Consider the following 13,146-nt stretch of genomic DNA (forward strand, 5'->3'; position numbering starts at 1 on the left):
AATCCACTTAAATTTGGAGGCAATAGTTATACCTGTTAATAATTCGCTCATTTCCTACACCTATTTAGTACCAAAAAAAATCCAAACAAAATATTTGAATACGTTTTCAAAGTACAACGCCATAATGGCAAAATCTTACTTCTAATAATATGACAAAGTTAAAATAGTCCTTCCAATAAATTGACCTATATAACAAATTTGGATTATACCGGTAGGTCATAAAACTTTACACAATTGGTTGAGAACTTTGGGAGGAGAATAAAAACACATTTTTCAATAATAGCAAACAAAAACAACTCATAAGTCCACATTGATACAACTAAAACATGTTTCAGATCTATATATCATCATTTACTTCATCTACCATCACACAACCTATTCACATCACATATCTATCTGTATCACTACTACTGTGAACAAAAAAAAAGGTTTCAATTATTCATACCTTTTCTATTCTCTCACACCTAAACATTCCAACTTTATATCTCTCTCACTTGATACCCCATATCCAAAAAAAAACTAAAACTTTTCCATGAGATGAGAAAATCACATTTGCTAAAACTGTTACTTGCGATATCTCTACCGATAACATTCTTGATCATAATAGCCATCACCATAATCTTCATCTTCTGCAGAAGAAGAACAGAAACAGAGACCAATGAAGCTCAACACGACGTAGAATCTCCTTACGAAAAACAAGACTTTTCAGACGACGTTAGTTCGGAAACAGAGGAGGAGGAGCTTTCCATCTTCCACGGTGGAGAAGATCTCACTATCTGCGACATCCTCGACGCTCCAGGAGAAGTCATCGGGAAATCAAGCTACGGAACATTATACAAAGCGACGTTGCAGAGAAGTGGGAAAGTTAGGGTTCTTAGGTTCCTTCGACCTTTGTGTGCAGTGAGATCAGACTCTAAGGAGTTTAATGACGTCGTCGAGTTGTTAGGATTCGTCCGACATGATAATTTGGTTCCTACGTTAGGATTCTACGTTGGGGATAGAGGAGAGAAGCTTATGATTCATCCTTTCTTCGGTTCAGGGAATCTTTCAGAGTTCATCAAATGTAAGTCTCTGTTTTCTACTCTCTGTTTTTGTTTCTTGGTTTCTTCTCGTGAAAAGATTGGAAAGGAACCAACAAAAATGGGTTTAACTTGTTGGCTGTCTTGATTCCATTCGTCGCTATTTTCGTTTATAAGTCCATTTTGTCAGATGGAATCATATTGGTAACTGTAGCCAATTCAGAAGAAGTTGTTTTATCTTTTTACATTTTCATAAAATCGTAACATGTAGTATATTGTTTTTTCTTGCTCTAGGATCACCATTATTGATCTATCTTTTGTCGGTAACTACTTTTTTTTTTTTTTGTCACTTCCCACTTCTTTATACACAATATATAAGACAAAAACTTTATAGATCTCTTTCCTTTAAATCTTTAGAATATCAACATGAGGATTAATTTATCTAATCAGTATTCAATAATGTTTTCTAAAAAACAGAGCATAGTTTTGGCAGGTGGAGATATAGACGCACACAGATGGAGCAATATTTTGAGCATAACCATTGGAATAGCTAGAGGACTTGATCTTCTCCACACTGGGATGATTGTTCACGGAAACCTCAAGTCAAAAAACGTTCTTTTGGAACGGGGTTTTAAGCCTAGAGTCTCTGATTTCGGCTTGCATTTGCTCTTGAACTTTTCGGCTGGGCAAGAGATTCTAGAGGCTTCAGCTGCAGAAGGATACAAAGCGCCTGAGTTGATCAAGATGAAGGAAGCAAGCAAGGAGAGTGATGTGTATAGTTTTGGTGTGATCATGCTTGAGTTAGTCTCTGGTAAAGAGCCGATAAACAAGAATCCAACGTGTTCTGTTCTTGATCATAATAGGTTGTTGTCTGATTTGTACCGTCCTGATATTCTTAGGAGATGTGTGAAAGATGGAAATGGTGTGACCGAAGAATGTGTTCATGAGTACTTTCAGCTTGCAGTGTCTTGTTGCTCTCGATCACCTTCTCTTAGGCCGAGCTTTAAACAAGTATTGAGGAAACTTGAAGAGATCAGGAAATGATGCCAAGCCAACTCACTAATTTGTAGAACAGACATAACGAGAGAAAGTTTGAATCTTTCAAGCAGTCAGATACATTTTTGCGTAGATCGGATTATACATGGGAGAGTCTTCACAGGGATGATACAATACATATACACAAGTTCTAGCTTGTGGATGTCTACAGAGAAGTAGTTGTAACTGAAGATGGATCGAAGCTTTGCTTAGGCAGGACTTCATGATTGGAGAATACCTGAGAGAATAGCCAATTAGCCAACAAGAGACTCGAAGACTCTCAAAAGGCCTCTATTAATCATATAGAACATCATCTTCTTGAATGTATATATTGTCCTTCAAGTCGTATATTATAGCCTTCTCGGTTTGTGCAGCAAGATAGATGATACCTGAAATATCCATGACTCTCTCTCGCTCTCTCTGGTTCTTGCTCTTGAAGGAGATCTTTGCGGTTTTAAGCAAAGTATCATGAACTAATCTTGTGTATGTTATAACCACAGATTCAACATTTTTTACCCTGTATTTTCTTCATCAATACATTTAAAATAGAAAAAAAACAGGTTTATAAAAAACGGCATAGTGTGTTATAGCTTTTATTATGAACGACATGGTGTTATGCACCTTCTTCGTATTCTTTCTGTCAATCCCCCTAGCCTTCGTATTGGTTATCTTATCTAACACTTTGGTTTAAGAACTGGTTTTTTGCCCGGTTTGGTTTATATTCAAAAATAAAATTTCGGTTGAGAAACAGATGATTACGGATCGATTTGATTCCGGTTTATATTCGGATTGAACACCTTGACCGTCTCTGTGACGGAATAGTGTGAACTCCTTCGTTTTGGTGATCTCTCTCTGTTGTGAGTTTCAACAGAGCCTCTAAAAAAATCATTTTTTCAATCCCACAACTTCGGATTTGTTCTCCGGACAAAATGGAAGCTTCGATTTCGTTTCTTGGCTCAACAAAACCTAATCTTTCCTCGTTTATTTCTTCAAACGTCCTTCATCGCCGCCGAGATTTCCCGCTTCCTGCTTTGAAACTGAAGAAAGTTTCAGTCTTGCCGCGAATCGTGCACCGGAACAGCTTAATCAGAGCTCAGTGCTCCGATGGATTGAGAGCAGCTGAAGACGATGGGTTTGTGCTAGAAGACGTCCCTCACTTGACCAGATTCCTACCTGATTTACCGGTATATGAAAATCTCTAACTTCATCAAAACTTCTGCAATGGAGATTTACAAATTCAAGTCATGAGCTTTGTCCATTTAAAGGTTACAACTTTTGTGCTTGGTTAATGATAGTTCCCTAATTCATGATTTGTTATTGGTATCACAGTCATACCCAAATCCATTAAAAGAAACCCAAGCATACGCCATTGTTAAGTAAGTGAAGCTTCTACATGACAAAGTTAAGTAGGCTAATAATTCCGTCGAGGGTTGTAATGTGTTCTTCATACTGTTTCTGTAGGCGAACCTTTGTCAGTTCCGAAGATGTGGTTGCACAAAATGTAAGCTGGATGCGTTTTCTCTAAGCTCTTTTTTGTTTTTGTTTTGTCGATTTATCTTCTTTGCTTGCTCAAGTTACTTTACCTTTAGATTGTAGTCCAGAAGGGGAGTAAACGAGGAGTACACTTTAGGCGAGCAGGGCCTAGAGAAAGAGTATGATTTCTTCTTAAAGTCTTTAACTTTGTGAAGATTTGTCGTTAATAAAACCTGTTAAGTTTTGGTTTTCTTAGGTGTATTTCAGATCAGATGAAGTAAAAGCTTGCATAGTGACCTGCGGGGGTTTGTGTCCTGGAATCAATACAGTTATACGGGAAATTGTATGTGGATTGAACAATATGTATGGTGTCAATAACATTCTTGGCATTCAGGGAGGATATAAAGGCTTTTACTCTACGAACACTATGACCCTGACGCCTAAAGTAGTTAACGATATTCATAAACGCGGTGGCGCTTTTCTTCAAACCTCAAGAGGAGGACATGATACAGCGAAGATTGTTGATAATATTCAAGATAGAGGAATAAATCAGGTAGCTTACATAACTGATAATCCATTTTCTCGTTAGTATTTAAATTGAGCCATACTAATATCTTGTCAATGTGTATATCAGGTGTATATTATTGGAGGTGATGGGACACAAAAGGGCGCAGAGAAAATATACCAGGTTGTTCATGGTTTCATATTACTATTTGTTGCGTGGATGTCATTATGTAATTCTTTTGATACTTGCTTCATATTCTGTGAAGGAAGTCGAGCGACGTGGTCTTCAAGTGGCGGTTTCTGGCATTCCCAAGACCATTGATAATGATATCGCTGTAAATATGCATTGATAGTTTTCAGCTTAAGGGTCTCTACTTGTCTCTTATATTGAGTTTCTTATACACTCTTCTTCACCCATTGTTTTAGGTGATTGACAAATCTTTTGGCTTTGATACCGCTGTTGAGGAAGCTCAACGAGCTATTAATGCCGCACATGTAGAGGTTGAGAGTGTGGAAAATGGAGTTGGTATCGTTAAGCTCATGGGAAGATACAGCGGTAAACATTCTGTGGCACATGCGGCCTACTTTCTTATGTGGATATGAAATTTAACTTTTTGTATAACTTTTGTAGGTTTTATTGCCATGATTGCAACTTTAGCAAACCGTGATGTGGTAATAGAGTATTTTCATTGTTAGGTTGTCACTATAAAACTCTTCTCTTATTGTATAACAATGGCAGCTTTGGGATGCGACAGGATTGTTGCTTGATTCCAGAGTCTCCATTTTTTCTTGAAGGAAAGGGTGGGCTCTTTGAGTTTATTGAACAACGACTTAAAGAGAACAGGCACATGGTCATTGTGATAGCCGAAGGAGCTGGACAGGATTATGTGGCTCAAAGCATGCGTGCATCTGAAACTAAAGATGCGTCAGGAAATAGACTTTTGCTTGATGTTGGTCTTTGGTTGACTCAACAGATAAAGGTATTGGTCGAAACATTAAAGCTAAGAAAATGGTTTCTAGTTGTTTTCCTCAAACATTTAAGATGAGTTATGTGATCATGATGTTGCAGGATCACTTTACAAATGTTCGGAAAATGATGATAAATATGAAGTACATAGGTATATCTTTAGATACACCATCTTTACCTTATTAAGGCTCTTCTTGTTCATTTCATGACATATTTACTATTTGAACAGACCCGACGTATATGATAAGAGCAATACCGAGTAATGCATCAGACAATGTCTATTGCACTCTTCTTGCCCAAAATGCAGTTCATGGAGCAATGGCTGGGTACTCAGGTTTCACTGTGGGACCAGTTAACAGCAGACATGCTTACATCCCAATATCTGTAAGCTTTTTTCCTTTCACTTCGCTTATCATCCTTAGACTAAGTTTATCATTGAGGATTCCTAAACCTTTCCGGTTTAAGCGAATCCCATGATTTCTTTTTTAACTGCGTGACATGTTTTACTTCTACAGCGGGTGACTGAAGTGACCAATACGGTGAAGTTAACGGATAGGATGTGGGCTAGACTCCTTGCATCGACAAATCAACCGAGTTTCTTGACTGGTGAAGGAGCATTGCAGAATGTGATGGACATGGAAACTCAAGAAAAGATTGACAACATGAAGACATCTTCTATCTAAGAAACAGGTCAGATGATATTCATCAACTGTTCTTCCAAATGTAAACTAAGACATATATGCATAAAAAAACGCTTTATCAAAACCACGAATTATATCATTGAGTATAAGAATTCTTTGGTTTAGTGATTCATAATAATAATAATACTCAACATACATCTCAGGGATGAGATTGAGATGTTAATACATATTTATCTCTGTTTACTTTCCATTTTGCAACTTGTGCATCTCCCCTGTCTTTAGCTGTTGCGTGTGGTCCATCCAGTTCCTTGTCATAATTAAAAATGAATGCTGACTTGTACCCAACCATGAGACAAAACTCTGGCTGCTACACATTCTTTAAACTTGGTCCCTCTTGCAACTTGTTCATGTACTCAATTCACTGATTCACGCTTTCTGGAGAAGTGAACTACAAATTACCTCAGTGATATTGGATACTGGAGTCACTGTATGATACTGATTGTGTCATTGGATTAAAGTTTCTCTTTTTAGGCTTTTGTTAAGATCTTTTAGGCTGAAGTTGGATTAAGTACCACAGAGCTAGATTAAAAAATAGATGTAGTCGATCTATTTAGGTCCTCTTCCCAGGAAGTTTAATTTCTGATAAAACAGAATTTGGAACAAGAACTTTGCTTCTAGAACCTTAAGCTCTTTAAGACATGAGAAAACAGACAAGGTTCCATTGTTACAGGAACTCTTTAGTACATATTTTGCAAGATTTTTTTTTTCAGTACACTAATCTAACATTTTCTTGGCTCTATACATGATGATTTATATACTTAAGATATTAACCTATATATATACTAATAAAACATCACTACTTCCATTAGTTTGATGACGATGATGAAGTACTCGTTCTTGTTCCTCGAGGCTGCGGTACATCGCTTCTCCTCCTCTTCCGGCATGAATTGACCGGAGCATCATACTTTCCAGCATCCAAAGGAAAGTTGAGCACAGCTTTTCTTCCCCTGAGCTTAAAAGCTGCATAGTCATAAGCCCTTGCAGCATCAATATCACTCTCAAAAGTGCCCAACCAAATCCTGGATCCTTTCTTGGCCGGGTCTCGAATCTCTGCTGCAAATTTCCCCCATGGCCTCCTTCTCACGCCTCTGTAATGCCTCGTCTCTTCAAACCTCTTTGTTTTTTTCCGGTTCGAGACAGTCTCAACCTCAGGGGATGCTATTGATGATGATGATGATGATTCTGCTTCCACTTGCAGAAACTCTTGGACATAGGAATCAGGATCAAGAACAGGGGAACTAGGTTCCAGTTTAGGAACTGGTGGGTTAAAGGGTTCTAGAGACCAGAGTCCTGAGACAAAAGCAGTATCATCAAAGACAAAATCTTCAATGAAATCATCAGGGATCATCAAGTCGTCAAAGAGATGTTTCTGTAGTATACCATCCATATCAGAGCCTTCCTCCAAAGTCGCCATTTTTATTTTACTTTTCTTTTCAAGACAAGACAGGAGAAGAAGAAGAAAAAGTTTGCAAGTGATATGTATGAATAAAATAGTTTTGATCGTTTTGTGGGCTATTATATAAGAAAAGGATCCTAAACAGGTGTTTTCGCAGCCATGGGTGAGGTGTCACACAAGTCTCTCTCTCTCTCTATCTCACTGTTTTAACTCTCTAGGTCCAATTCTTATCCATTAAACATTTATGGAGACAACTTAAGATATTTTGTCAGGACCCTTCAAGTTGTGCCAACTTGATCTTGTCTATTATGCTGGTGACAAATTTCACTAACATCCATATTTGATTCTTCTCGAGTTTGATCCCTTGAGCACGGTTCGAATCCTAAGTTATACCTGTCAATTACAAAATTGGTATTTTTTTTTTACTCTGAATAGACTCTAAATATCAAAAGATATTTTGCATTTTTCACATTGGAGTAAAACAATAAGATGATAGTATTATGCAGTGTCTTCCCTAATAACTACCACCACCCAAAGAGGAGAGACAAATTCATCAAATTGCTTTTTCTTGTAGGGTTGTCTTGCCTATCTACTTGCTAGGATATGATTTGAAGCAACTTGATATTTTCTTTGTTTCTACTTAACTTCGATCGTATAGGGCTCCACTTATATGAACCAAATCTTACCCTCTTGCTCAATTAGCTTGACAAATTTGTTAATTAGTTCATCCTTCTTAATTTTATAATAACAATCTAAGATAATATTAATTATACACTTTTATGGATGCTTTGTAGATAATCGATATTTAGACGGCATTATCTCTCTATTTGATTGGTGTTGTTCTACTATTGAAATTTTGAAAAATCTAGCTTTTCGTTTAGATTTGTGTGTAATTTATTTAATTCATTATAGTGTTTTCCACTTTTGCTTTCACACTACTTACTTGTATAGCTCCGATTTAATTTCTCAATTTTTACAATCTATTGACTTTAGCAGATGAAAGGTACGACTTAAATTAACAAAACAAATGACTAAATATATTTTTTTATACAATCAATAATTTCATAAAAATTTTCAACATCCAAATATTCTTCTAAAAAAAAATAAAAATATTAATGAATAAAATGATTGGTAATAATAATAAGGGAAGTACTAATTTGATAGTTGCACACTACCGCTACCCTTATATTATAGTATTATATACAAACAATAAATGAAATAACGAGAGTGACGCAAGTGAAGACGTCATCGTCCGTTGACGTTTCCCAAGTTCAAGTGACGGAGATAACGGAGAAATTGGGAGACGTCGGAGATAACGGAGGAATACTGAAGATACCATCTCCTGCTCCCACATCCCAAAACCCCATCCAACTTGACGGCGTCAAAGGTACCGTCTCAACCTCATCCTCCATCGTCGTCTCCGACGTATTACTCTCTTCTTCCTCCTCCACTTTAACCCTAGCCGCCTTTTCCTCTTCCGGTGGAGGAGAACTGTTAAACCGCTTTCGTTTCCCTAAACCGACGACTCCTTCCTCGAAACAAGTTTCGGACGTAGCCCTAACATCGAGAGGAAAATTCAAGATTGCTTTTCTTCCACGCAACTTAAACGCTGCTTGGTCATAAGCTCTTGCAGCTTCCACGGCTGTGTCGTAAGTCCCAAGCCAAATCCTAGAACCCTTTTTGTTCGGATCTCTGATCTCCGCAGCGTATTTTCCCCACGGCCTTCGCCTCACTCCCCTGTAGTGCCTCCTCTCTTCCTCCTCTGTTATCTCCGTCTTTGTTGAGACCGTTCTCGGGACGGATAGGTTCGGTAAAGGCGGTTTACGCCGGTTAAGAGTCGAGTTCGGTTTAGGGGCGTGATTGGTAAAAAGGGATGGTTCAGATTCGTGAAACGTAAAGTTGGTAACTTTGGTTTCTATGGGAGCAAAGTCTGTGAGAAGGTGTTGGCTTATGAATTCGATGGCTAATGATTCTTGTTTAGTTGCCATATCTTTACTCTTGCTTGATATAAGCAACTCTCTTGATGTGTATTCGTAAATGAGTTGAAGTGGGAAGATGAGTGACGAGGAATATGGTGATATATAGTACTGCAGGTGAGAGTAGCTTTAAAACTAAAGAGAGGGTTCGAGGGAGTTTCGTGGATCGGACCGAGAAAGATCATACTACCTTGTCTTGGACTACTTGTTAATCATTTTTCTTTTCTTTCTCTAATATATATGTTTCGTCTTTTTTCTTTCTTTTGTTCTTTTGGGTTAAGTGGACTTTTTGTCATTTAAAAGTACTTATCAAGTTATCATGATAACTCCTTTTGAAATTTTAATATGCACAGAGTTTTCAAACTTTAAATATCTACACTGGGATTATTAAGATTTTAATTCTAGCTAGTGTAGTTGTTTAATTGAGATGTATTTAAAATTTGAGTTTAATGTATATAGAAAACCTATCAAGAAGTTTTTTTTTTTTAATAGTACGGCCAGCTTCAAAAGTCTAGTTATGGATATATATGATATATTGAAAATTACTGTATAAATTATGAAAGAAGAAGTAACGAAGTGATTGACTAAAATAGTTTAGTGTTTCTACATCAGTTCTGAGATTTGATTTCTATAAAACGCTTTATTGCAGATTAATAGAGATCTTTAATATAATGCATGTAAACTACTCGTTGTTTCATTGTGAATAAAATAGAGAACATTTCCAAATATTTTAGAAAGTAAGAGGCTTTAAAAAAAATAAAGGACTTAGAGAATATACATATATGATCAAACACACCATATACATATCACCTCTTCATCTCAAGTTCTCAACTACTCAAAGTTGAAACAGTTTCTAAGTTTTCAAATTGCATTTAGCTATTTCGGCCAAAACCGATCACATACGATTTTAGGAAATATCTTAAAATTGATTCAGAACCATTTGATTGTAGCGCGTAGACATGCAATGGTACTAAACATAATTACGGGAAGGTGGGCGCTAGCGGGGAGGTACACGCTTGCAGACAGCCGCACATCCTCGTTTATTAAGATGACAGGTCTTCGGCTGTCCGGCACAGCAAAAACACCATTTTTGATTTTTGTTTTTTGCACACAATACACGAATACACATTGATGGATCTAACCGCTGCAGGCTCGCTTCAGAACCCTGTGCGTTTCCAACTATAACCAAACAGAGAAAAACAAGAATTAGAATTTAGAAATATGATATTACAATCGATGATGATAATGATGAATGATTAGTTATATATATAAACATACATTCAAGTAGAGGAACGAGGGAAATCATGAAGAGGCAAAAAATAGCAAAATGTGATGATGACATTGTTTTGATATTCTTCTTCTCAAAACACACCGAAACGTTGTTGCTATTTGATGGTAGCAATTCTCACAAGCAATATGAATCTATATAGTACTAATTACGTAGTGCATGTCTCTCGTATGGTGATCCACAAAAAACGTTTAGATTTGTTTTACTAGTTTTAGTTCTTTCATATTCCCCTTTTTTTTTTTTGTGCACAAACTTATATCCTTTGTAATAGAATTGTTGATTAACCTTTTTTTTTTCTTTTTCTTTTCCTTTTACAGAGTTGTTCAAAGAAACCATCAATTTCGAGCTTTTTCCATATCTCCCATCATGGATACTAATTTTTTGTTATATCATTAATTCTTTTTTCCTCAAATACATTATTAATAACCAGAAGTATTATCATTAGTTGGATAATCATCCAGTATCAAACAGTTATAATTTATGGTTGCAAAAATTGTAGGAAACTAATAAAATACAATGGAATAACTACAAATTTGAATGTTGAATTTGTTTCATCCAAGAAATGAAGTTGAATTGTCTGACCATTATGACTAAAGAAGCGACCATGGTCAATGCCATATAGGCCATGGCTAAAATATTTATTATTTCGTTGGACCGACGAAGGAGCTCACACATCAACTTGCCAAAATTAATATTTTATTAGTATAATACAGAATCAATTAACACAAAGGTCCTTTTATTATTTCCTGTTAAATGAACGAGGCACATTAAATGTGAACAAAAACAAAAGCAACTTAACTTGGCGTGACGTAGAGCAACTTCACTCACAAAGGTGTCAGTTACATGCATGGACAATACTCTCTTCAGACATATGCGCCGTACACGTAGACTCTTTATGCAGAATCAGAGTCTTAACAAAATTTCTCTATGCCAAATGCATTTCTTCGACACGAAAGACAAACCGCCTCTTTACGCCGGTATAGCCGCCGTATCCCTTATGATCCTCACCGGTTTAACCTTCACCGGCATGGCCGCGGCTCTAGCCGTAATGATGCCGGTTTTTGTGGTTCTTAGTCCGATTCTCGTACCGGCAGTTATCACTTCAAGTGTCTTGGCCACGGGTTTCTTAGCTTCTGGTAGCCTCGGAGCATTCGGAATCGCCCTCCTTGTCTGGCTCTACAAGTAAATTACTTAAGTAATCAAGATTTTTACCTTGAAAAAGTAATCAAATATCTCTTGTTATAATGGTTTAGTCGTACCATTCGGTTTCAAGAAAAGCTCACATAATGCATGATAGATACATATCAGAAATTGTTCATGCAATTTTTATATACGTGACCACATTCATATATACATATCACAATTTGTTGTTGTTTTTTTTTTTTTTTTTTGTTATGTTAAACATTACGTGTATATGAGACAGTGTGATTGACACTTAGGAAAAAAGAGCATTCAACAAGTACTTTGCATGCGCGAGGAGCTAGGCCTGAGGGGGCTAACAAGCTGGCAGGAGGTGACAAGTGGTCAGGAGGAGATAATCCGTTGGAAGATAAGCCGTCGGATGAAGATAAGCCGCCGGGAAGAGATATGCCATTGATGGAAGACAAGCTGTTGGGAGAGGAAGATAAACCGCCGGGAAAAGATAAGCCGCCACAAATAGAGAAATCGAGTGAAGGATATAAGCCGGCAGAAGAAGATAAACCACTCGAAGGAGTTAAACATGCGTCAATCCCTGAGATATCAAAGGTGCTATATATGTGATACTTTTTCCATTTTTTTTTTTTAACATTTAGAAATTGCCGGGAAGAAGAAATGTGTGCATATGAGCATTTCAAAATTAAACTCTGTGCTACTCTAATTCTCCCTTTATAAATTGATGGCAGGTTATGGTGGTGGAGCAAAAACCACTTGTCCCCAAGTGTTACGGCCCAAGTACTTCTACTAAAAGGTCTCATCAATTTCGATTCGCCATGGATGCTAAAAGAGCACGATCTATTTTTATGAAAGAGTACCAAAAAGCTCCTCGTGTAGGAGCTTTTGCATATAAATACTTTACCTCTCGTGACAAAAAGTACTTAAACCATATTCATATATGACATTTGGGATGTTATTGGTACCAACGTTTATATACTGATTGAAAGAGTCGAAACGTAAATTTATCATTTAGAAGGTATTACCGTATTATATTATTTATTCCTGAACTAAGGTGTTTTGTTTTGATAGTCGTAAAATTTCCGTTTTGAAAACACGTCAAGACATGTGGCTTCTCTCGATTTGTCAGATTACTGTGTGTGTTTTTTTTTTTTAATCTTTGTATGAAAATTAAACTAATCCCACCGTATAATTTTGTAAGATCAACACATGCACACTGATCGCAATAAACAAATTATTAATTTTTTTTTTAACAAAGAAGTTTCCCTAATTAAAGAAACGAGGACTTTGTATTCCTACATTGAAACAAATTTCCAAATATACAATTTGATCTCAATGCGTTTAGGGAAACAAAGAAATTATTAATTTGATCCTCAATTTGATCTCGATTTCCAAATATACAAATTATTAATTTTTTTTAACAAAGAAGTTTCCCTAATTAAAGAAACGAGGACTTTGTATTCCTACATTGATACAAATTTCCAAATATACAATTTGATCTCAATGCGTTTAGGCTGGACCATACATGAATTATTACATAAAACAATACTCAAATTCATCGTAAAATTCAATAATTTTGTTAATCAATTTTTTTCCAATATTGTTTGAGATTAAGGAAACCACTGACATGTATAT

General features: G+C 36.5%; 6 protein-coding genes across 19 annotated transcripts; 3 read left to right on the forward strand and 3 right to left on the reverse strand.

Moving 5' to 3' along the window:
* Positions 1–368: 368 nt before the first annotated feature.
* Positions 369–2,471, forward strand: LOC104762272 (putative kinase-like protein TMKL1). 4 transcript variants are annotated; one of them, XM_010485536.3, is made up of 3 exons: positions 390–1,063; positions 1,504–1,830; positions 1,919–2,471. In XM_010485536.3, the coding sequence occupies exons 1-3, from the start codon at positions 538–540 to the stop codon at positions 1,927–1,929; spliced, it is 864 nt and encodes a 287-aa protein (XP_010483838.1). In that variant the 5' UTR covers positions 390–537; the 3' UTR covers positions 1,930–2,471. The 4 variants fall into 4 exon arrangements, with proteins under 4 accessions (XP_010483837.1, XP_010483836.1, XP_010483838.1 ...); XM_087497977.1 differs by having other exon boundaries at positions 1,513–1,830; XM_010485535.3 differs by having other exon boundaries at positions 369–1,063; positions 1,513–2,471.
* Positions 2,472–2,840: 369 nt separating this feature from the next.
* LOC104762274 (ATP-dependent 6-phosphofructokinase 4, chloroplastic) lies at positions 2,841–7,186 on the forward strand. Of its 11 annotated transcripts, none has more exons than XR_015588310.1 (15): positions 2,858–3,238; positions 3,384–3,430; positions 3,516–3,555; positions 3,644–3,706; positions 3,784–4,080; positions 4,162–4,215; positions 4,298–4,366; positions 4,458–4,587; positions 4,663–4,703; positions 4,771–5,011; positions 5,101–5,149; positions 5,228–5,382; positions 5,514–5,688; positions 6,509–6,789; positions 6,898–7,186. XR_015588310.1 is itself a non-coding variant. In XM_010485539.3 (14 exons), exons 1-13 carry the CDS (start codon positions 2,984–2,986, stop codon positions 5,679–5,681), a joined length of 1,593 nt encoding a protein of 530 aa, XP_010483841.1. In that variant the 5' UTR covers positions 2,860–2,983; the 3' UTR covers positions 5,682–5,688; positions 6,509–7,186. The 11 variants fall into 11 exon arrangements, 3 of the variants coding, with proteins under 3 accessions (XP_010483840.1, XP_010483841.1, XP_087354104.1); XR_015588307.1 differs by having other exon boundaries at positions 2,860–3,238; positions 4,787–5,011; XR_015588308.1 differs by having other exon boundaries at positions 2,863–3,238; positions 3,795–4,080; positions 4,787–5,011.
* On the reverse strand, positions 6,307–7,113 carry LOC104762273 (ethylene-responsive transcription factor ERF107). Its single transcript, XM_010485537.3, has one exon. The coding sequence runs from the start codon at positions 7,111–7,113 to the stop codon at positions 6,505–6,507; it is 609 nt and encodes a 202-aa protein (XP_010483839.1). The 3' UTR covers positions 6,307–6,504.
* Positions 7,187–8,123: 937 nt separating the features above from the next.
* Positions 8,124–9,482, reverse strand: LOC104762275 (ethylene-responsive transcription factor ERF104). The gene has a single exon (XM_010485540.3). The coding sequence runs from the start codon at positions 9,081–9,083 to the stop codon at positions 8,367–8,369; it is 717 nt and encodes a 238-aa protein (XP_010483842.1). The 5' UTR covers positions 9,084–9,482; the 3' UTR covers positions 8,124–8,366.
* Positions 9,483–9,691: 209 nt separating this feature from the next.
* Positions 9,692–10,493, reverse strand: LOC109130588 (EMBRYO SURROUNDING FACTOR-like protein). Its single transcript, XM_019240289.2, has 2 exons — positions 10,350–10,493; positions 9,692–10,250 (listed from the first exon to the last, which is right to left on the reverse strand). The coding sequence occupies exons 1-2, from the start codon at positions 10,411–10,413 to the stop codon at positions 10,069–10,071; spliced, it is 246 nt and encodes an 81-aa protein (XP_019095834.1). The 5' UTR covers positions 10,414–10,493; the 3' UTR covers positions 9,692–10,068.
* Positions 10,494–11,172: 679 nt separating this feature from the next.
* Positions 11,173–12,521, forward strand: LOC104763621 (uncharacterized). The gene is made up of 3 exons (XM_087497979.1): positions 11,173–11,541; positions 11,799–12,105; positions 12,243–12,521. Exons 1-3 carry the CDS (start codon positions 11,207–11,209, stop codon positions 12,453–12,455), a joined length of 855 nt encoding a protein of 284 aa, XP_087354105.1. The 5' UTR covers positions 11,173–11,206; the 3' UTR covers positions 12,456–12,521.
* The last annotated feature ends 625 nt before the right edge of the window (positions 12,522–13,146 follow it).

This window comes from Camelina sativa, chromosome 18 (assembly GCF_030686135.1).
Source record: "Camelina sativa cultivar CO46 ecotype springtype chromosome 18, ASM3068613v1".
Taxonomy (NCBI): Eukaryota; Viridiplantae; Streptophyta; class Magnoliopsida; order Brassicales; family Brassicaceae; genus Camelina; species Camelina sativa.